General features: G+C 47.8%; 1 protein-coding gene across 2 annotated transcripts in view; it reads left to right on the top strand.

Moving 5' to 3' along the window:
- The window catches only part of CMTM8 (CKLF like MARVEL transmembrane domain containing 8), a 67,815-nt gene extending 46,738 nt beyond the window's left edge, over positions 1-21,077 (top strand). For both annotated transcript variants that reach the window (XM_010959653.3, XM_074345356.1), the window contains exons 2-4: positions 13,901-14,074; positions 18,348-18,464; positions 20,655-21,077. In XM_010959653.3, coding sequence (XP_010957955.1) covers positions 13,901-14,074; positions 18,348-18,464; positions 20,655-20,738 — 375 coding nt within the window. In that variant the 3' untranslated portion in view covers positions 20,739-21,077. The remainder of the gene's footprint in view (positions 1-13,900; positions 14,075-18,347; positions 18,465-20,654) is intronic.
- Positions 21,078-23,768: the final 2,691 nt, after the last annotated feature.

Raw genomic sequence — 23,768 nt, 5'->3', positions numbered from 1 at the left:
TGCTCCCCCTGAGTGAATCTCTCAGCATTTCTTGGCACGATTGTACTTCCTTGGCCCTTATCATGGGCTGTGCTGCAGTGTTTTCTGTTTGTCTTATCTCCCTGGCTACACTTTCAAGGGAAAGTGCTATGTCTTTTTTCTTGCATGCACTGGCCTCATGCAAGCCCTGTCTCTGGTTGTCCTGGTGGCTGGTAACCTTAGTGACCCTCATTCAGCTGCTGGAAGGAGGAAAAAATGGAGTTTTATACACATGTGCTATAAATAGATACAATGCAGGAAAACTCAAGTTTACGTGGAAACTGAATACGAAGGTAATTATTCTCCCGAACAGGATTTTATGCATCCTCTTGTGAATAGCACTTATCTAAGGCTTTTAAAATAAATTTTGATTCACAGCAACTTGATAACGTCTTTTAGGAAAAAGGCTGGAGTGAAGTTTGAATTTGAGACTTCTATTCAACATAGTACTGGAAGTCCTAGCCAAATTAATTAGGCAAGAAGAAGTAAAAATCATCCACATAGGAAACAAGAAGTAAAATTATCTCTTTTCACAGTTGACATGATCTTGTATGTATTTTAGAGAAAACTCTAAAATATTCCACACACACACACACACACACAACCTGTAGAAAAAATAAATGGATTAAAGTCGCAGAATACAAAACCCACACACAAAACATAGTTGTATTTCTATACACTGACAATGAACAATCCAAAAAGGAAATTAGGAAACAATCCCATTTACAATAGCATTAAAAAGAATAAAATACTTAGGAATAAACCTAACCAGGGAGTCAGAGACTTGCACAATGAAAACTACAAAACACTGCTGAAACAAATTAAAGAAGACGCAAGTAAGCAGAAAGACATCTCGTGTTTATGGATTGGAAGACTTAGTATTGTTAAAATGTCCGTACTATGCAGAGCAATCGAAGATTCAGTGCAATCATATCAAAATGCCAATGGCATTTTTTTCAGAAGCAGGAAAAAAATTCTAAAATTCATACAGAATTTCAAAGGATCCTGACCATCCAAAAAAATTTTTTTAAGAAAAATAAAGCTGGAGGCTTCACACTTCCTGATTTCAAAACTTATTACAAAGTTGCAGTAATCAAAACAGTATGGTACTGGTTTAAAGACAGATGTCAAGCTGAGTGTCAGGTGCTGGTTACCAATCCCAAGGGAGCAGAGCATCTTGCCCTGGTCACCAATCTCAGGGCGGAGTCCAGACACCTCTGCCATTGCATCTTGGCGTTGGAGTTACCAAGAGAAACACAACAGGCTGGGACAGCGCTTCACCTACATGGAGAGGACACAGAGCAACGTCAGTTTCCGTAGTAGAGCTCGGTCCCTCCTCACTGGTAGCTCCTCCTGGCAGCCAGCACAGGGCAGTTGGTGCCTGTGAGCACCCCTCTTCTGCCACAGCAGAAAGACCTCAACCCTTCCTCTGTGGAGTCAGAAATACTGAAAACTGGGGGCATGCCCAAGGGCCTTTGTGAACATACTGAAGCTGAACAAAGGAACACTCGTTGCACCTGTAACGGGGAACGGTACCCCTACACAAGGTGATAAGCCCTGCACAGGCTCCCTGGGTTCTTTCTCTCTTGGTGAGGAAGTGTTCCAGGCTCGATGCCCATTCCTGTACAGCTGAATGGGGGTTGAAAGACTGTAGGAACGAGACTGCCTTCCCCAACAACACACGTGTAGCCCAGTGGGACAGAACAGAGAGCCCACAACCAACCCTCATGCGAAGAGTCAGATGACCTTCAACCAAGGTGCCGAGGCTGTACAATGGGGGGCGATGGTCTTTTCAGCAAATGGTGTTGGGAGACTTGGATATCCACATGCAAAAGAATGAAGTTGGACCCTTACCTTACATCATATACAAAAATGAGCTCAAAATGGAATAAAGACCCCAAGATAAAACCTGAACTATTGAACTCCGGGAAGACAGTGCAGGGGAAAACCCTTGTGACTTTGTATTTGGCTGTAATTTCCTGAATGTGACACTCAAAGCAAGACAACAAAAACCGAAATAGACAAATAGGACTACATCAAACTTAAAAATTTTTGCACAGCAGGGGAAACCATCTATAGAGTGAAAAGGTAATGGATAGAATGGAAGAAAATATTTGCAAGTCAAACATCTGATAAGGGGTTAAAATCCAGAATATATAAAGAACTCCTACAACTTAACAACAAGAAATCCAATTTTTAAATGGGCAAGAGACTTGAATAGACATTTCTCCAAAACAGGTAGAATGATAGCCAACAACAGGCACATGAAAAGACACTCACCATCACTAATCATTAGGGAAATGCAAATCAAAACCAAGTGGGTTGTCACCTCACACCCTTTAGGGTGGCCACTGTCAAAAGGACTTAAAATGACAAGTATTGGCGAGACTGTGGAGAAACTGGAACCCTTGGACATTGCCGGTAGGCATGTAAAATGCTCCAGCTGCTGTGGACAGAAATACAGAGCTGCCTCAAAAAATGAAAACTAGAATTAACATTTGTGTGATGCGTCTCTCCTTATGTGCCTCTCTGCTCCCACAGTGAGAGCACACATCTGCCTCACTGTCTGCTGGGCGGGGGGGCAAGAGCTCGGTTCCGCAGGGCTTTTGTGCCTGAAATGGAGGGAAGGAGGGGCCCACGTGGGTCTCTCGGGACACCCGTGGGTCTGTTCAGCGGGTGCCGGGCTGCGCCCTCTGCAGCAGCCCTTTTCTGGGATAGCTGGGACAGGTGGTCTCTTCCAGTAGAGGCCATTCTTCCTGCCTGACAGGTGTAGACAAGGAAGGCCCGAGCTGGTGTCTGGGCCTCAGGGACCCTCGCTGGCGGGTGGTCTCATGAGGTTTACGACTCCTACTAAACCAGCTTTCCTGATGAAAAGCCTGCATGAAAATGTGGAGGTTGAACTCACCCTGATACAGAGTTTGACATTCCTAAACTTGTTTCTAGGGGCCAGATGGTTATCCTTGTCCATTTCTGCAGCCGTGACCTCACTGACCATGGCCAGCGGACCCCTCTGAGCCTGGTCCGGCTCGTGCCACCAGGCAGAGGCTGATTGGGTCGAACACGTGTTGAAGGTTGCTGGGTGCCAGGTGTTTCCCGGACTGACAGTTATTATATGTTACTCCCCTAGATGTCCTTCTGTCCGAAACAAAAAGGCCTGGTGAGCACAGACCATGGAGTCAAGGATGGGCACAGCAGAGGGGTAAAGATCCCTAAGCCGCCAGGGTCTTTCCAGCTCCAGGGAAGCGAGTCCTGTCAGCTGAAGGATCAGAACTCTCAGTCAAAGACAAAGCGCAGCCTTGTTTCCTGCACTCGGAGGAGGATAAGCATCCTGAGGGCCCTTGGACCAAGGGACGGACAGACTGCAGAAGACAGCAGCCCGCACGGGGGGCTGCAGAGCCTCGCACCTCGGGTGCAGTGGCTTCCTGCCCACAACAGCGGGGCGAGCGCTGGGCGTCATTGATGGAAAGATGCAGCTCGTCACGCCTGCTTGGCTTTTATTTCAGTGCTTTTGAGATCGGCATTAAAGAGCGGCATGTGACTTCTGATTTTATACTGTTTACCCGTGTCTGAACCTCCTTGTCTGATCTCCTCCCTCCCTGCTGCCTCAAGGTGGGAGGACAGAGGGGGAGCCCCCTCCCGGGCCTGTGGGAGGCCTGTGATACAGCGGAGTCAGTGCACGTGAACGCTCGCTCATGTGCCGTGTTCCCTTGACCTCAGGTGGACCTGTGGGCAGTGCTGGGAGGTTCTGTAGCAGAAGGGAGTCCTCCGACCCGGCTTTGAGCCGTGGCTCTGCCGGCTGTGTGGACTGTGGTCTCGGACCTCTCCTTTCACTGGGGATCACGACGATTCCCCGCGTTCGGCTGTGTGTGCTCAGTGGGAGGAGGGTGTAACTGACAGTGCCTGAGACAGACACCGGTGCTGGTGCAGAGGCGGGACGGTGCCGTCCTGGTGGGATGGAGGGTCCCCCACATAGAGGAGATATGAAGATGCTGTTTTAGAGTGGCTCCCGTCCTCTGTTCCTTCCTCCTCCTCCTTCCTGTTACTTCCTTCCTGTAAGCCTTTTGTCTCTTCTGTTCCTTAAAAGGGGGCCCTTAGTCCTTCCCCTCTTTGCCTCCAATACCCCAGTGCTTCAAAACGGAAGGAAACCAGCATTCGGAAAACTTTGCCAGAAGAAGCAGGCAGGGCTGGGAGCCAGGCTGGCGTCTGGCCACAAAGGGCTCTCTCAGCTGTGGCCACAGAGGTGGCCTTTGGGTGCCGCCGAATCCAGTCCCTTCACTCAGAGTGTTGCTGCCACGCAGGTGGTTCTGTGTTCTTAAAGGCTCTAAGCTCTTGGATCAGGACTGGCTGCTACTTTGCCTCTTGCTGACCCAGGACCTTGAATCAAATGTTGTTCCTGATTCATGGAGAATATCGACATGGTGTCTGTTCTTTGTGTGGCCTGAGAAGCTCTTCCATCAGATCATTGTCATCCAAGATCCCTCGTTAGTCCCTGGTGTGGGGGGCTCCTGGGGTGGTGGAGGAAGGAAGGCAGGCCTTCTCCACTGGGGCTGCAGGACCCTCCCCCAGGGATGCCGTCAGCTGCTCCGGGTGGTCTGACTGTGTTGCTCTGGGGGCCACACACTTGGAGAAGCCAGGCTCGAGGGCAGAGGTTGGCCCATGACAGCCTGCCAGCCAGCCAGATCCAGCTGGCTGCCTGTTTCTGTGAATACAGTTTTCGTGAAACACAGTGACTCCTACCCTCGTGCACATTGTCTGTGGCCGCTTTCATCTGCGGTGGCAGAATTGAGTAGGTGTGACAGAGACCACATGGCCCACAAAGCCCGAAATATTACTACGTGGCCCTTTGCAGAAAACGTGTGCCAGTGTCCTTCTCTGCCCTGAGCCCAGTGGTTCTAAGTCCAGGAACAGATGCCACTTCCTTTGCCTGGCTAAACACTCAAGCACCTTTACTGCCAAGATGCCAGCTGTGCTAAGCGTTGAATCATGTTTCCTGGCAGAGAAGAACATGAGGCTAGTAGTCACTGCTGTTCACCTAGATCTGCAGACCCTGCAGCAACCGAGATGGTGCTGTGCCCCATCTTATGGAGGCACAGACTGGGGCTTAGAGGGGACAGAAAGTGACAAACCAAGGTCTTCTGTCCTCTTTACCTGCCACTCTGCCCCTGGGACACAAGCCCAAATTGGATGACCTTGGTGTATTAATCATCTATTACTGTCTAACAAGCTACCCCAAGCTTAACAGCTTGACATAGCAGTAAACATTTATGATCACTCCCAGTGTCTGTGGATCAGAACTTCAAGGTCAGCTTAGCCGGGCGGTCCTGGCTCAGGTATTTTCCTGAGGCCCATCTGGTGTTTTCTGGAGCTGCAGTCAGTTGAGGCCTGATGGAGCCTGGAGATCCACTTCCCAGTGGGCACTCGGTGGGCTGGCTGCTGGTGAGGCCTCCCCACAAGACTGTGTGAGTGTCCTCCCAGTGGGGCCGCTGATGTCCCCAGAGTAAGTGACCCATGGGCGAGACAGCCTTGAAGGTGCTGGGTCCTTTTTATGGCCTGACTTCCCAAGTACAGAGCGTCGTTTCTGCCACACTCCATTCATCAGCAGCAAGTCACTACGTTTGAGAAGTGTCTATATTCAAGAGATGTGTCAAAGAATTTGTAGGTATATTTTAAAACCAGCCCAGCCTGCAGGTTTCTATTCCATTGCCTGCTGGGATATTGGGATTCTGTGGATTCCCCAGTGCAGGCCTGCAGTTGATCGTAGGTGTCAGACTAGAGTCCCAGGCAAGAGCACGGTGAAGTCACAAACCTCCAGCATCACCGCAAGCTTTGCTCTGCTCTGCAGCACCCAAGGGTCTCCTGCGGTGGTCCTTGAGGAGGGATCAAGGAGGGCCAGGCGGAGACACCCACCCGCATGGCCTGTGTGGAAGTGGGAAGACAACCAAGAAAAAAGCGGCTGCCAGCCCTCCACTCCCATTTGAAAACTGCTTTCCTAACCCTGGCCTCCCCATTTCCCAGATGGGGAAGCAGAGGCCCAAAGGGGCACAGTTGCTTGTTGGAGAGAGCGGCAGGTATTAAGCACACTTGAGTAAAACCTTTGTAGCCGGCAAGGACTAAATTTGCTCTTTTAGGTCTTTGTGTGAGTGAACCCTGATCTCAGCCGGCCGACTGCATTTCCTGTCAGATCTGTTTCCAGGCAGCGTGTGGGTGTAATAGGTGAGCCCCAGACTGAGTTGAGGCTTCCACGTCCTGCCACCCCTGTGGAATATGCTTCCAGGGTAGGGACTCACCCCTGAGCAGGGACTGTAGTGCCTGAACCTCTCGTAAGCAGTGTTTGGTCCCCCTCTAGTGGATGAATGGAAGCGGTCGCCAGGTTGCTGAGCAGAAGCCGGACCTGGAGGGGACACAGCAGCTGGAGGGAGTCGTTGTCCTCTGGACGACTTCATTCCCTGCTGGTGCGGGGACGGGGACACACTCTTGTCCCAGCATCTCCTCTGGCTCAGGGTATTAATAATCTGTTTTATTTGAAGCAATGCAGGAGAAAAAAATAGAACTGCATGTGCATGTGTGTGTGTGTATTTCCTGGTGCAGAGTGTGATGGTCGACAGGATTGGCTAAACTTTTTCTTTAAAGACCAGGACAGGAAATCAAATAATGACCGATGACACAAATAAAATGACCTGAGACTAGACGTCTTTTCTGCCCTAACGCCAAGTAGCCCCTTGACTGAGCTTGTTGGCCTCCGCATCTCCTGGACGTCTCTCCCAGCACTAATGTCCTTCGGCTCTCACACGGCTACGGAGCAAGTCTTGACTTTGCGGGAGGATGCTGGCTGGAGACTGATCCCCAATGCCAGACCTCGGGTCAGCCTCTTCTGGATCTGAACTTCCATCTGATTTCTGTGTGTTGCATTGGAGCCTGTGGGAGACTCAGGTCACCAGATGGGGTGTCTGTCTCAGAGTCTTGACTCCCCCTCCACTGCCCAGATTCTGCCCGGCCAACTCCCATTCACCTCCTTAAAGCTCAGGCGGCCTCTCACCACCCAGATGCGGTTGGATCCTTGTGCTTTACATCCTTGTAGCGGCTGAGTTTCCTTTCACAGGACTAATCACAGTTCGTCGTCAAATATCCACTGATGGACCTTCTCCAGTGGCAGAGACAGTGTCTGTTCCCCCGTGTAATTGCACCACCACCGCGCAGTCAGCGAGGTTTTTGAATGATGAATGTTACCACGTGTGTGCGATGTTAAGTACATTAGGAGGAGACGGCTAGGCATGGTAATGTTTGGTTCCCTCCTTGCAGGACACGTTAAGAGTAAACCTGCAGTAGCCAGTTTCCAATGCCACTTTGTTGCAAGGAATTAACATGGTGAATGATTTAAAGCCCAATGAGGTATTTTGGAGACGTGCTGGACTCATACCTGGAACAACACAGCTCTCCTGGGCAAAGCTAGCTGGAAACAGCTGGTATGTTGCTCCCAGGGTAGCCTAGTTCACGGTCAGGAGTCACTGGTCTGTTTTCAAGGCTGACATACGGTGTTAGTGATGGTGCCCATGCTGGTTCCAGGCTGAAGCCAGAAATAAATCAGCCAACCAAGAGTGCCTACGGGGAGGGTATAGCTCAGTGGTAGAGCGCATGCCTAGCAGGCACGAGGTCCTGGGTTCAATCCCCGGTACCTCCTCTAAAAAAAGAAAGAAAGAAACCTAATTCCCCCCCCCCCAAATTAAAAACAAAACAGTTTAAAAAAAACACACATTAAAAAAATTTTTTAAAAAGAGTGCCTAGAAGAACCCCTGGCTTATAAGATGCTCAGTATATATATTTGACTTAACGAGACCCTTCCATAGCACCGTCTGGTCCCTCTTCTGAGCAGCGGAACAGCTGTCACACAGCTCAGAGGCTTCACAGGAGGGAGGGTCCTCACAGCAAGCTCAGTGTGTCCTTCTCTGTGATTTTTAAAACTCGAAGGCGTCTGTTTCCTTGGTCCACCAGACTTTGGAATAAGGGTGTGTACACGCAGAGGGCCCAGCGGGACAGTTGTCGTTGGCTCACTGGCAGCCTCAAGAGGTCACAACGTTGAGGGTTTGCAATGTTAAAAAACTTTCTTCCTGGAAATGCACAGATACCTGCTCCCATTCAGAGGAGGGACGCGCAATCTCGTTCCGCAAGGCGGGAGTCAGGTACTCAGCCCGCCGCACCGTGTCTGCTGCTTTCCCCCTCCTCCTTTAATTTGTTCAGGTCAATGTTCAGCATTTATTATCATCTCTTTAGATGTTAGAGTTGAGTGTTCTAGTGAACTGCTGTAGTTTCTTTTGGTTTTTACTGAAGTTCATAGCATATAATTTTACAAAATTTGCTCCTTTTTCTTTGTAGCTAATTGGTCTCGTATTTTTCCAATAGCCTCTCAGTCAAGTTTCCCACAAGCCAGATAGTCAGAGCTCTCGTTTCTATCTTGGGTGAATTTCTCCTTCACTTTCAAATCCCCTCTACCTTTCTGTTGGGTTGAATGTCTTGTTTCCTAGATCCTTCTTCTTCCTCTATCTTGGCTTCCTCCCTGATTGGGGGGTGGAGCAGATTCCCTGAGTCTCACTCACCAGGTTGAAAAGAAGGTAAAATGACCTAAGTCACGGTGACGATGGCCTTGGCCATGCCTGACTTTTGAGTCACTTGGCTCCCGTCTGGTGACCCTTCCGTGCCTGGAGCACCTGTCACGCCTGGATTTCCCCTCCTCCTGGGGGTTACCCTCCCCTCCCCCACGCCGTTCTCCTGTTGGTTTTCTCCATGGTTCCTCTTTTAAAGTTTATGCCCTCATTTTGGGGGGTCACACCCTTCAGTAGATTCTGAAAGTGAATGTGTGGAACGTTGCGTGTCTGAAAAAAAAATGTGTTTGCCTCTTGTTCCTCATTGATCATTTTCCTGCGTAATTTCTGGGTTCAAAATCATTTTCCAACGTGAAAGCATTTGCCGTTGTCTTCCAACATGCTTCCCGTTTGCTTTTAGGAAAGGTTAAGGCCATTCTTGTTTCTGGTCCTTGGTTTTTCCTTTAGTTATTTGAAGCATCTTCTCTTTGCACCTAATGTTCTGGGATTTCATGATGTACCTAGGTCAGGTATGCTTTCATCCACTGTATTTTGGGAAGGGACAAAATTAGATTCATGTGTTCATTTTGACATCTTTACCCAAAAGCCTAAAATACATGCTGAAGGTACAGGAGTCGGTACTGGGACAGATGCGTGGAACGGAAGATTCCAGAGTGTGACCCAATACATGAGAAGTCACCAGTCAGTGATAACAGATCCCTTGACCATCCTGCTAGAAAAAAATAAAATTGGGCTTTCTTCACCCCACATACAGAACTCAATTCCAGTTGGATTAAAGATTTAAGCATACATATAAAGCTGTAAGAAAATATAAGAGAATATTTTTTATGATCTTATGCTGAGGAAGCCCTTCCTAAACCCATAGGAATAGAGAGCTTTAAGAGTGAAAATTTTAGTTAACTATGTGAAAATTTGAAACTTCCATGTGGATTGAAGTTTAAAAAGCTGGATAGGAAACTGTTGCCACATATGTGGTCATTTAGCATCCCTGTTATGCAACGATTTATCGGTAAGAAAGTGATTTTTTAAGAAAAAACACCAGTAAACCCGGAAAGAACTAAATGTGGCTAATAAGCATCTGGAAAGATGCTCTTCCATCCTTACCACCGATCAGGAAAAGGCAAACTAAAACAAACAGGAAGGGTACTGCATATACATCGGCGGCTCTTACCGTGTGGTCCCTGGACCAGTAGCATCAGCGTCACCTGGGAACTTGTTAGAAACGCAGGGTCTCAGATCCCTTCCTAGACCTACTAATCACAGACTCTGGGGTGGAGCCCACCCACCTGTGGGCTGAGGAGCCCATCAGGTGATTCTGACGTTTGGGAACCGTTGCTGTGCAGCCAAGGGAGTGAACAAACGACATTCAGTGTCATGGATGAATCACAGGGTACTGAGGAAGAGAATCCAAACGAGAGAGTATGTCCTGTAGGAGTCTATGTCTATGAAGCCCCAAGCCAAGGGTGACAGGAAATCAGGAGGCTTGCTCCCCTTGAAGGAGGGAAGCGGTAGCCAGGAGTGAGTACGGAGCCCCCGGTGCTGGCCGGGTCCTGTTTCTTGATGAGGATGCTGACGACTCAGCTTGGTCCAGTTTGTGAAAATTCATTAAGCTGTTCGTTGGGATTTGCCACTTTTCTCTATGCTGTACTTGAGTAAAGCAGTGAAAAGCAAAACATTAGATCTCTCTTTTTTTTTAATCACATTTTTAATTATTTAAAACATGGGCATTGAGTGAGAGTGGAAGAGATGATTCAGCACACAGTTTTTTAAAAAATTATTTGCTACTATTATTTTTTTTTCATTGGAGGTACGGGGGATTGAACCCAGGACCTTGTGCATGCTAAGCACATGCTCTACCACTGAGCTATACCCTCCTCCTCCAGCACAAGGTTTTTGATGAGTAATTTGACAGTACTTCTAAAGCTTAAAATAAATTAGAAATTCCACCTGGAGGACTCTATCCTGGAATTCAGGTTTGCAGGGGTGAACGTTATATAAGGATGTTCCCTGGGCATTTTTGTGCAAACATACAGGAGACAACTTAAATTTCTCTCAATAGGGAGCTGTTTACATGAATTACGGAAAGCTGGACAACTAACTGTTAAGAAGGGCATAGATCTGGAAGGAGGTTCTCCGGGGTGTGGCTGACGGAGCAAAACAAGTTAGAGGCGCCGTGTACAGAGTGATCTGTATTCTTAAAGGAGAAAGAAGAGGGTTTGCAGGTGGTAGTTATAAATGCTAACGAAAGCAGTTAGGAAGGGTAGATACAAAATTTTTATATGGTTTCTCATGAGAATTTACAACTGGTGGACGGGGGTTGTAATTTCTTTGTATGCTTTATATATACTTTATATACTGCTGGGCTTATTTTTACCTGCATTTATCACTTTCAAAAAAATTTTTTTAATCTTAGTTTTATCATTCAAAAAAAGTGTTAGCCTAAAATAATGCTTATTGGTGAAAAAGCAAATAGTATTTTTGTAGTCTAAGCACATAAAGATCTAGAGTGTGTCTTACACACAGCACACACATACACACACACACACAAAGCAGGGGAGAGTAACGTTCTTGTAGAGTGATTTTCATCAGTGTTGGTTATAGTGAGAGACAAGAAGTTTGCTTCTGGATATATTTGTTACCTAGGAAATTCACTTGGGTAGAGCAATTCCTTTTGTGACAGTTCTTTTGCTGTGTTTGCTGGTGAGATGTTGGGTCAGGTATTCACTCCTGCTCTTTGAGAGGCAGCTCAGTCGACAGTTTCATCGCTGTGTGCACAGATGACCGCTGCTGGCACAGAGGTCTCTAGACAGTGGACTCCACTTGCTTTAATAATGGAAAGCATTTTCACATCCAGAGCCAGAGGTTGTTCTCTGAGCCTGTTTGTTAGCTGGACGCAAGCTTTTGCTGGAAGCGCTTACCCCGTTGTGCGCTCCTGGAGAGACACCCAGCAGTGCTGCTTCTCAAGGTCGTTTCCTGTGTGGATCATCTGCAAAGGGCCCTTCTGACCCTCCCAGTTTGAATCCAGAAGTCTCGGTGTTGTTTCCGACCCTGCCGTGCTGGCTTACGTCTGTTACCAGTCTTGCTGACCCCGCAGAATAGCGCACAGTGACGTGTGCAGACACCTGTCAGGTGTGGTGAGTTCTGGACCAAACCCCGTTGATGTGGGGCTTGCTGCTTTCTGGGATTTCATCCTGTTTTGTGCCTTTTCACTTTCAGTAAATTCTCTTGCCACAGATGTAAGGACGAAAATACATCTCCATTAAACATTTCTTTGGAATTCATAGACAACAGACATCACACAGATAAAAGCAGTCAGCATTCAGCTCCGAGGAGGGGAGGCAGCAGGATTTAGAGTCTGTTCCCTGCCCCCCGGCACAGACGTCCAGACCTCGACAGGGAGGTGTGGGCTCCTCGCAGCGAGTCGTTTGAAGGTCTCTTGGAAACCGGTCTGCGGGCTTCGTGATCTTCACAGCAAGTCTTCCTTCTTGGACAGGGGCCTGATGTCTTCTCCCCGCGGCGTCCACGTCTTCTGACCCCGCCTGGAGGGCCCTGGCTCCCCTGGACTGGATGGTTGTAAACTGAGCTTTTGAACTGTAGTTCAGCTCAGCCCTGTAACCTGTTCCCGGTTCACTGTTCCAGCTGAGAAAATGACACCTGATCCACTGGGGAGCCTTCTCGGAGACCTGGGGGTACTTCTGCTTTATCCTAATCTAATCTGTTAAATCCACTAAGGCCCTGTTTACTGAAATTTGCCTTGCGTTCACTGACTTCCCAGTATCCCCCACCACTGTACTGGTCTCAAACGCATCGTCTTCTTCCACGTGCATTATGACCACAGTCTCTGAACCTGTCTCCCCCCCACCTTCTGCCCTCTCCCCTCTGTGTCCCCGTTTACATAGTCTTTCAAAAACTTAACCTCATCTCATCATCCTCTTGCTCAAAACCCTCCCATAGCTCTTAGGATAAAGTGCAAAATCCTTAGGTGTCCTGGGCCCGCATACCTGAGCCTCCCCAAGCTCTCTGACATTTTGCACTAATGTCCTAACTTCCCCACTCAGCCCTCTGGCCACACTGTGCTCTCTGCCTGGGGTGTTGTCTTCCCGCCCATCTTGCTCTTAGTAGGTCTTCAGATTTTTCCTTAGCACGGCCTCCTCTGACACTTCCTGTCCCTGCCAGCGAGTTTACGCCTGCCTTAGGCCCTCCTCACGCCTTCTTTCCCTTCATAGCGTTTCCCACAGTTGCAGCTGTTCAGATGTTCCCCCCACGAGACTGGAAGTTGTGTCCGAGCGGGTCTGTTCAGTTCGTGCCCCGCTCTGCCCTCAGGGCCTGAGAGCAGGGGGGCCTGGCCCACTGCAGGTGCTCAGGTGTTAAACACTGAGGAATCAGCTTTGTGATTAGAGTTATTTCCGTGCCGTGTTCCACGGACCATGGAGAGAGCTGAGACAGGAATGAAATCATTTGCCCCAAGTCACACAGCAGCCAGAGCCCGTCCCGAACGTCTGATGCTGCCTCCTGGGGCTGTGGCTTAGATGCCAACTTTCCTGTGACTTAGGAGTAAGGTCCTCCCGGGCCCTGGCAGGTGCTGGGATGGGAGACGCATACCTCTCTGTGGCCTCCCTCCTGGAGGACCAGAGATGCCTGCAGTGGGGACCAGCGTGCTTCCTTCGGTCAGTGGAGATGCAGTTGGGCTTCAGGCTGGTCTTACTCTGCAGCGACAGTGAGGTCGGATGCCCGTCGCTGGAATAAATGTGCGACCTGAGTCAGAACGCCGTGTGCCCGTGTTTGGGCTGGGTCCTTTCTCGGCTCCTCTTGACAGCACTCTCTGGCCCTGTGTTACTTGCTGCCTGCGAGGGGGTGGCAGTGGCAGGTGGGGACTCCTCAGAGGTCACCCCTGGACAGCAGGTCAGCCCCGGGACCGCCTCAGGCGGACCTGCAGTCGTCTTCCCTCCACAGGTGCCGGCCCGTGAGCAGATTCCAGCCATGTAAGTGTGTTGTTTCGCCCTCTGTATTAGTGCTGACCTTGAAAAGTCAAGATTATTATGACTACACTTGGGTTTCTGTGTTCTCCTGGGGCGGTGGAGGCGCGCGGATGCTCCGCTCATCCATCTTTCCTCCGTGGCCTGCGAGTTTGCAGCCCCGTCACGCACGTCACATGTACGCGTGTATACCCAGGACAGTTGTAATGGACACTTTGTATAATTATTTTTTTCTCTGTCCCCACTTCCTCCTCCTTTATTCTCTTTTCCACCTCCTTTTTCTTTTCCACTGCCTCTCCCGTTTTACAGGTTCTGGGACTGCTGGTGTGGACACTTATCGCTGGAACTGAGTACTTCCGAGTCCCTGCATTTGGCTGGGTCATGTTTGTAGCCGTGTTCTACTGGGTCCTCACTGTCTTCTTCCTCATCATCTACATCACCATGACCTACACCAGGATTCCCCAGGTGCCCTGGACCACGGTGGTAAGGAAGCCAGAGTGTTCTTCCTGTCCATTGCCCACGGGGTAGGATGGATTCAGTCCTCCTCCAGTCAGTTCAGGATCGTTTGTCTGCCAACAAAGCAGAGGGAAAAACCAGGGAGAACCCAGCACAGCAGATAATCACTCTGTACCATTCAGTTGCCCCTCAGGAGTTTTACTGAACCCAGGACCCCGTGCGTGCTAAGCATGCGCTCTACCATTTGAGCTGTACCCTTCCCCCCAACTCTCACCTACCCAAGTATCTGTCTTAGTCTGCTTGGGTGCCGAAACAGGCTGTAGGCTGGGTTATTTAAATGATGGAGGTTTCTCGTGGTTCTAGAGGCTAGAAGTCTAAGATCAGGTGTCAGTGAGAGGGCCCTTCCAGGCTTGCAGACGCCTGTAATCTCGCTGTGTCCTGAGGTGGCAGAGAGAGAAAGAGAGGATGGGAGCTCTCTTTCCTCTCCTCCTGCAGGGGTGCTAATCCTCTCAGGGGGGCCTCACCTTCATGACCTCCTCTCACCCTGATTACCTCTCAAAGGCCGCATTTCCAAATGGCATCACATGGAGGGTTAGGGCTTCAACATCTGAATTTGGGGACGACATTCAGTCCATAATATTCTGGCTCCCCCAAATCATGCCCGTCTCACAGGCAAGATACATGAATTCCACCTCAACATCTCCTGAACTCTTAACTCATTCTGGCATCAGCTAACCTCTAAGGTATAAAGTCTCCTTTAAATGACATTAAAATCAGATAGGTGTGGGACTTGCGGTATAATTCATCCTGAGGCAGAGTTCCTCTCCAGCTAGGAACCTGTGAAATCAGACAAAGTGCAGGCTTTCAAACTACAGTGGTGGGACAGGGACAGGATGGACATTTCCCATTTCAAAAGGGAGAAATAGATAAGGAAGAGGTGATGGACAGGTTCCCAGCAAGCCCAAAAATGATACGGCGAATTCCACCTGTTCTAAAGCCCCCAGAGTAATCCTTTTTGGTTCAGTGCTCTGACCTCTAGGTCCCCTGGGGTGGCCCTGTCACCCCTGTATCACTGTAGGAGCAGGGGCCTCTGGGGCACTGGGTGGGGACATCCTGGCTCACAGAAACCAGAGAGGCAACCCCACCCTTTGAAACTGAGAAGGAACCAGCCTGCCCAATGGGCCTGTGATGGGAATGGCAGCCCTCATGATCTCCTTTGGGTGAGAGGTAAAGCGTATTCACAGCCAAATGGTTCTATGGTTCGGTCCTAGAGAACCCAAGAAGTTCAGCAGCCCTCCTTCGTTTTGGCCCATCCCCACCCCCTGGAGTTCAGACTGTCAGGGTTCCTCCTACTTGTGTAATCCTTTACCTGTTCCCGGCTTCTGCTGAGACAGTCAAGGAGACCTGTGTCTTACACCCACGATCTCTTTATCGAAAGGCTATTCAGCCACAGCCTTGGTATTCTTTTCAGAAGAGCTTTCTCATTTTCTGCCCTATGGCTAAGGTGTGAATTTTCCAAGCCTTCAAGTTCTGGTTCTCTTTTGCTTAACAATTCTTTCTTCAACTCATCTTTCTCCTTTTGCTTCCTGCAACAAGCTGTCGGGGGGACCAGACCCCTCCTTTGGCACTTTGCTTAAAAATCTCAGATAAATATTGTTTCATTGCTTGAAGTTCTGCTTTCCACAAACCACTGGAACATCTTTCAGCCAAGTTCTTTGCCACTCTGTAACAAGGATCACCTTTCCTACAGTTTCCAATAACATGGATTCTCATTTCCCTCTGAGACCTCAGTAGAACCGCCTTTCACATCCATATTTCTAGCACGTACCTCAGAACTCTCCTGCCTCTAGTCATTAGCCAGTTCCAAAGCCAGTTAGCTGTTTTGTCACAGCTGCATTGTACTTTGAGTTCCAAAATCGATACCCGGCTCTCCGTCCCAGATTCTGTGTCCATCAGGGTTTTCTAGAGAAGCAGCAGCAATAGGATGTGTACATATGTGAAGAGATTTACTGTAAGGAATTAGCTCATGTGATGATGGAGACTAAGTCCCGAGATCGGCAGTCCACAAGCCAGCGGCCCAGGGAGGCCGATGGTGTCGCCCCTAGGCCTGAGAACCAGGTGTGCTAATGCTGTAAGATTGAATCCAGAAGCCAGCAGGCTTGAGAGCCAAGAAGACCTGATGTTTTAGTTGAAGTCCAAAAGCAGGAAAAAAGACTGATGTCCCAGCTCAAAGCCGTCAGGCAGGAGGCATTTTCTCTTACTCAGCCTTTTTGTTCTCTTCAGGCCTTTAACTGATTAGATGAGGCCCACCACCCTAGGGAGGGCCACCTGCTTTACTCAGTCCACTGATTCAGATGGTACTGTCACCCAGAAACACCCTCACAGACACACCCAGAACCACTTCTGGCCATAAGTCAACCCATAAAATGAACCATCACAGCACCCTGGGACACATGCCGAAGTGGGAATGTGATGGAAGTTAACCCACTTTGGTATTTAGGGAAATAGATTGACCTACGCTTGCCTGTTTCCCGAAATACAAAAGTGAAGATTCTTCTTTGAGACTTTGAAGCACGGGGTGCAGGTTCTGAAAGTCAGCTCAGTCGAGGTTCCGTAACTACCAGGGCTTGTTGGTGTCTTGCCTCCTGGGCAGGCACTGGAAAGGGAACACTTGTTTGGATGTGGGAGCTGAGAAAGGCTGGCACCTTGAGGTAGCAGTTAGGTGGGAATGCAGGTGAGGGGTGATCACAGTGAGCTGGGGGAATTGAAGGAATGACATTATGGAGATGGAGGAATCTTAAAGTAGGTCTTGAGGAAGGGGCTGGAGAACTGAGATGAAGATGAGCTTGGCCAGGGTGACAGGGAGCACGTGGTTCAGTGCAGGAGCAAGCAGTGCCCTTACTTCCGCTTGGCCTGAGCCTCGATTCCCAGCTGTGTGATCTGGCCAGAGGTTGGCAGGCTTTCTGTGTCACAACCACTCAACTCTGCTTACAGCATGAGAACAGCCTTGGACAGTGAGTAAATGAATGACCGTGACTGTGTTCCACCAGAACTTTTTTCTCTAAAAACTGGCAATGGGTCAGACTCACTTTATAGTCACTTGTGTGACCTGTCTGGTCTCTTCATACATGTGAGTGTGCAACCCCTGACACGGAGGCTGACAGCCTTGCTTGATAAGGTTAAGGATTAAATGGTTCTGAAGGGACTCCAAGTCTTGGTCTCCTGACTGCTGCTGGGTTTTTTTTGTTTGTTTTTTTTTTTTGCTGACCTGTAGCCTAGACCATCTATTAGTCTCTCTCTCCTCTAAGCCTAAAACTCCCTTATTGATTTATTACACTAAGCATTTAAAAAAATTTTTTTTAGTGGAGGGACGAGATTGAACCCAGAACCTCTTGCTTGCTAAGTATGCGCTCTACCACTGAGCTATATACCCTTTTCCCCCCTGATTTTATTGCATTAAAATTGTTCAGATATTGCCTTTAGTGGTACTTTTTAAAAATTAACAGTGCTCCCTTCTGAAACTCCCTAGTTTTAAAATGCTCTGATCTGCATTTTCAGAATTTATCATCGTAAGGTGTGTCCCCATTTTATAGATGAGGAAACTGAGGTTTGGAGCTTCCTGACTTTGCACAGATTCACAAACAGCCAGGCCCTTGTCTCTCAACTTCCATCAGCATTTTTTCCTGACACCATCCTGCTCCAGGGATTCCTCTGCCCGAGTGACTTCGAATCTCTTCAGAACACTTTAATCCTTTATCTCATCAAGCAAAGCCAACAGCCTGTGTCAGGGGTTGCACGCTCACACGCATAAAGAGACAAGAAGGTCACGCATGTGAGTGTAAACTCAGAGTATTGAATTTTTGCCACCCAGACACACTATCTTCAACTACTGAAGAATGTTCTTCACAGTAAATAAGCTGGAAATGTGCTCCCAGGATTGCAAGATCTTCAGCTGTTGTTTTTTCCCTCCGTAAGAGAATCCAGAGACCTGGGTTTTTGTGTAAACTCTCCCAGTTTTAAGATGTTTACAGCCACCTTTTGAAAACTTCATTTGCTGCTGGCAGATGCAAAAGGTCAAAGGTGCCTGACTTCTGGTTGGGATGTTTTACTGGCTGGGCAACCTCCGAGCATCTGCGAGTTGAGTAAGCAGTGTTGACTGCACATCCCGAGGCGCTGATGAGCTGCCCTCTCACGGCCCTGCCCTCGGCCCTCCTCAGGGGTCCACAGGGGCCCCTTGCTGCAGCCCAGGTGCCCAGGCCTCCCCACGCTCCCTGAACACCCTGCCTCTCTGTCTCTCCAGGGTCTGTGCTTTAACGGCAGTGCCTTCGCCTTATACCTCTCAGCCGCAATCGTGGACGCGTCTTCTGTCTCCCTGGAGAGGGACAGTCACAACTTCAACAGCTGGGCGGCCTCGTCGGTGAGTGGGCCCTCCCATCCCCGTCCCACCCTCCACCAGCTGTGGGTTGGGGGAGGACCAGCCACACAAGGGCCACCTTGGCAGTGAACTTCCTGGTTTGAAAGGGACCTCCTGGCGTGTGGAGAGGTTGACAGACTCTGCTGGAGGGAAAGCCAGGCTGTGACAAAATAAGTATTTGAGGGAACAAAATAAACATTGGAAGCCTTCTAAGAATAATTTTTCTGCCTACCGCGTAGTTTGGAGGAGAGAGCAGCACTGTGACTCTGTTTGTTTGTTTAAGTAGAATTGTTTCTGCGCTGAGTATGCCTAGAAAGACAGTTCCGTCCAGGGACTGCAGTGGGACCCTGGGGAGTGTGGAATGAGGGGCTGCTACTCTTTGATTTACATGCTTCTCCACTGTTTGCATTTGAAAACCATGAGTGTGTATTTTTCTATTTTAAGAAACTAATTTTAAGTTTTTCTCTGAGACAGAATGTGCTAAAGTTAGTCTGTGGTGGTGGTTGCACAGCCCTGTGAAATACTGAAAAAAGGAGCCAAACACTTTAAATGGTTGAATTATGTGGCATATGAATCATAGCTCAATAAATGTTTTGAAAATGAATAGACGTACAAAAAACTGCATAATATTTAATGTGTAATTTTATAAATAACTAAGCAAAACATCAGTGTCACCTCCATCCTGATCAAGAAATAAAACATTTCTAGGATTCTGGGGGGAAAATATACTACTTAAATATACCTTGTAATGCAATCTAATAAAGCTTACAGGATATTAAAAAAAAAGTTTCTCTGAGAGTGGCCTTAAAATACCCCACCCGCAGTAGAAGTGTTAGGGGGAGGGGGCAGCTAGGAATGCCCATGTGGTAATACTAAGCTGGGGGTGAGACATTATATTCTTCACTTTTTTTCAAAATCTCTCTTTAAAGGTAAAGAGCATGGGTCCACATGAGATTAAAAATCAAAGGCTTTGGGTGGCGAGGGTACAGCTCAGTGGTAGAGCGCATGCTTAGCATGCACGAGGTCCTGGGTTCAATCTCCAGTACCACTACTTTAAATAAATAAGTGAATAAGTAAATAAATAAATCTAACCCCCCACCCCTCCCCCCACACACACCAAAATTTTTTAAAGGGACAAATAAATAAACCTTAAAAAAAAATCACAGGCTTTGACAGCACTTGGGCTCAAGTTAGCACACGGCAAGGACTGGCTGGCACTGGGCGGTGATTGGCCCAGGAGTGGTCCCGAATGTCCCCACTCTCCACTGACACCCACGTGGGCTCCTGGCCTCTGCCCATCCTCTCGGCATGTTTGTGTTAACGGACCCTGTGGTCCTCTGCGGCCAAGCCCATGTCTAACACTGCCTACTAGAAATGCATGTGCTTTTCTCAGGTGCACACCACCACACCCACCCCTTTGTGAACACCCCGGGGTTGTAGGAGTCATTCGACAGACTTTCCTGATACATTCCAAAAAAGGAAAACAGCAGAGCCAGAAATCATTTCAGAAGGAAGGTACTTGAACTGTTGCAGCAAAGTGTGTTACAGCTCAGTGTTAAAGCTCAGTGTTACAACTTAGCTGTGACAGCAACCTGGATCAGGGCTAGAGACCAGGCAGCACTCAGAGGGTTGGAGAACTCAGCTTTATTACACCAGTGGGCCCAGAGGAGTTAACACTCCAAGCTCTGGACCCCGTCTGTAGGTTTACACAGCCTTTTATAGGCTACCAGTCTAGACTTTGCAACATTGTGCAACATCATAAGCAAATAAGGTATAACAAAGATGACTAATTAGGAACAAGCTTTGTAGAAATGGACCAATCAGGAGTGAGAGAAGTGGACCAATTAGGAGTGAGAGAAATGGACCAATCAGGAGTTAGCCTAGGGAACCAATAGACTCTTAGGGGTAAGTTCCGCCTTCCTAGAAGTAAGCCATTTCAGAGTTTAAAAAGCGAGATACTGCTGTTGGGCCAGGGAACTGAATGGTGCTGGCAGGAGGGTAGCAGCCCTGCTTCAGGGTCCTGCCGTCATTTTCATGGGGCTTCCCACCTTAGAACCAATAAAGCAGTGTTAGGTGAGAAAGCTTGGAGTCATGGGATGCTGGGCGTGCGTTACTCAGTGGAAGTGAAATGATGGCTTTTGGTGATCAGAATGTGCCTTCAACCCCCCTTCTGGTATGCTTTCTTTTCTCCAGTTCTTTGCCTTCCTGGTCACCATCTGCTACGCTGGAAACACATATTTCAGTTTTGTAGCTTGGAGATCCAGGACCATACAGTGATTCACCATATGGAGAATTAAAAGAAGGAACAGAAAAGGAAGAATCTCACTGTAAAAACAGCTGTAGGTATAATGTATATTCCCAGAGAATTGTATTTAACTGATGTTTTTATGTACTTAGTTAAATTTACTCACGGTGGTTTGTTACAGTTAAACCACATTCTTATTTGCAAAGTGCTGTCGCTTATACTGAACTCTTAAACATCTTGTTGATGTCTTCATAGACCTTATTTTCTTAGGCAGTGTATAGATAAATTGCTAATACGAAGAATGCGTCGAATTTGTAAACCTAACTTTTGAAATGCCAGATTCTTTTTTGATTAAATGTTTCAGAATCTTGGGTCACGTTGTGTCTGATTGAAGCGAGGAGCCCTGTTGCTGAAGCCTGAGGCTGGGTGCTGCGGGGAATGCTTCATCCTCACAGGGCTGGCCAGGTGTGATACTGCCAGGAGACGCTTGTCCACAGCCCCCAGGCCTGGGTGATAGGGGAGACCTGCCTCCCCAGGTCCAGGGATCATCAGTGCCCACGATTCTCATGCTCACCAGTTGGTCCAGAAAGCATCTAAGGAGACACTAGCCTTGGAGCCCAGTAATGAGCTCGCCCCTGACTGCTGTGCTAGTGGTATTTTTTCTAACACACATTAAAATAAGTGCATAACCTTTAAAAAGACAAACACTTGCATGTTCTTTAAAATCATCTGTCTGACCACGGAGACATGGGTACCACATTTGGTGCAAAGTATCAGACCAAAAGGTCCCAGATCTCCAATCTCCAGCCCTAATGTTTTGTAATGTTGTTAGATACCATCAGACATTGGGAAGAACCCACTTGGCAAGGCACATGTGCGCTTAGAGGAAGCACTTTTAGGCAGGATGGTTCTTGCTGGTATGGCAGTGTATCTTTGGTGATTTTTCAACCTGAGCCTCTTTTGAAAAACAAAAAACCACAGAAACGTTAGTATAGTTGGCGACAGGATTTCAGCCTCACGCTGTGGATGTGGCCTTGCGGTTGCTGCTCTCCTGCGCTTGGGTGGCCGTGCTGTTTCTTTGTTGTTTGTTGTTTGTGTTGGTTTTCCTGTTGATCTGATTCTAATTCCTTATCCTGGCTCTGATTCCCCCTGTATAGGAGAGTCGGATTTCTTCAGTATTTGAAGGAAAGGATCCATGAAGAGTGTTCTTGGGTCCAAGGAGGAAGTGGGCGGGGACACCAGGTGTGAGAGGTGGCTGTGGGGTGTGGATGTGTGGGAACGGGTGGGCGTTGGGGGCTCCAGCGGCCTCTGAGTCTGACATTTAGCCATGAAGTTTCAGTCTCAGCAGCGCAGACCTGCGGGTGATCAGAGCTGCGCTCTTTCTGTAGCTGCATTTGCAGGCATCACCCAGAGAGCCTCTGACTCACTGATTTTTCCAAGAAGAGCTGAAATAACTAGTCAGGATTTTTGTGTGCTCTGCCTCTGTGTCCATCTCTCCCTCTCACGGTCCCAGAAGCGTATTCGTCTTCCACGTACCCTGTAGCTTTTTGAAGTACTTTCTTTTGCAGTCAAGTCTCCATAAAAGGCAGAAAACCTATAACCTAAGAGGTCTGTTTCTGGAAACAGTCATAAAGAAAGAAGCCTACTTTTATGTTCTTCTTTTCTGTGTGTGTGTGTGTGTGTGATTTATATAATCATGGCCACATTTATAGGAAGTAACTTCTGGGGTGAAAGGTTTCGTAAACTACTGTAAAATGCCCTCCAAATAGGCTACAACCATAGGCCTTCCCTGAACCAACAGCACCAAAGATACCTATTTCAAGAGAGCAATGATTCATTTGTGTCCAGGGGGACTTGCTGTCAGGTCTTTGTGTTTTTATTTGTGGCTTTTCAGTAGTGTGACCCTTTGTATTACCTTAAAAAAAACAACAAACCCCAAACAAAACCCAAAACATTTATTTTTAGCTGAAAGGAAATTATTATTTCTTCTTTTGAATACCGAGTTGGCTCATGAATAATTTTTAAGTGTGTGTTTCTAGACAACAGAATGCTTCTCTGTTGTTCAGCTAAAGCTATCAGTTTTAAACTGGGTTTACCTTTTCTTTTGTGAAAGAATTAAAAAACAAAGCCACATGCAGCACAGCCAGCGTAAGAAGAATAGGGTTCTAGGGTTGAAAAATATTATTGCAAGGATTGTAGTGAGTATCTTCTCTGCCATCTAAGCTCACTGTCTGCATTCACCTCTCAGCCCCTCCAAGACCATCACATTCTCTTGGATGGCGCTGGGTGGGTTTTTAATTTGATGTGTTTACCCGCTTGTGGCAAATCAATGAAATGCCTTAGGCATTTAATCTCTCCTTTGCAATTTCCAAATCATAGCCCGCAAAGATAAATGTTTAGCCAGTATTTTAAAACTGTAAGAAAATCTAGATGCAGGAATATTCACTGTCAGTTACTTTTGCACATTTTTAAATTGCTCCCTTCATAGAAATAGCCCCTCAGGGTACCAGCACACAAAAGATTTTAAATACACAAAATATCTCTGGATAGAGCAGAGACATTTAAAAGCACTAACCAAAGGTGCAGGCCTGGGTAGGAAATCAATTTGAAGTTCATATTTCTGTTCCCTAGACAATTACTAAATTGAAAAGATAGATTTTTTTTTTTCCACAGTGAAAAACAATCCAGGCATACAGGCAGACCTCGTTGCATTATGCTTCACTTTACGAAATGTCGCAGATAACGCGTTTTATATGATTTGAAGGTTTGTGGCGACCGGCATCAAGCAAGTCTCTCGGTGCCATTTTTCCAACAGCATTTACTCACTTCATGTCTCTGTGTCACATTTTGACAGTTCTCTCAGGATTTCAAACTTTTTCATGATTATTATGTTTGTTATAATGATCTGCAATCTGTGATCTTTAATGTTACTATTACTGTTTTGGGGTACAACAGACCACGCCCATAAAAGATGGTGAAATTAATCAACAAATGTTGTTGTATATTTTCTGGTTGCTCCACCCACTGGCTGTTCCCCCACCTGCCTCCCTCTCCCCAGGCCA

Source organism: Camelus bactrianus, chromosome 17 (assembly GCF_048773025.1).
Source record: "Camelus bactrianus isolate YW-2024 breed Bactrian camel chromosome 17, ASM4877302v1, whole genome shotgun sequence".
NCBI classification, from domain to species: Eukaryota; Metazoa; Chordata; class Mammalia; order Artiodactyla; family Camelidae; genus Camelus; species Camelus bactrianus.
The sequence above is the reverse complement of the archived record's forward strand: the minus strand, read 5'-3'. Positions and strand labels throughout refer to the sequence as shown.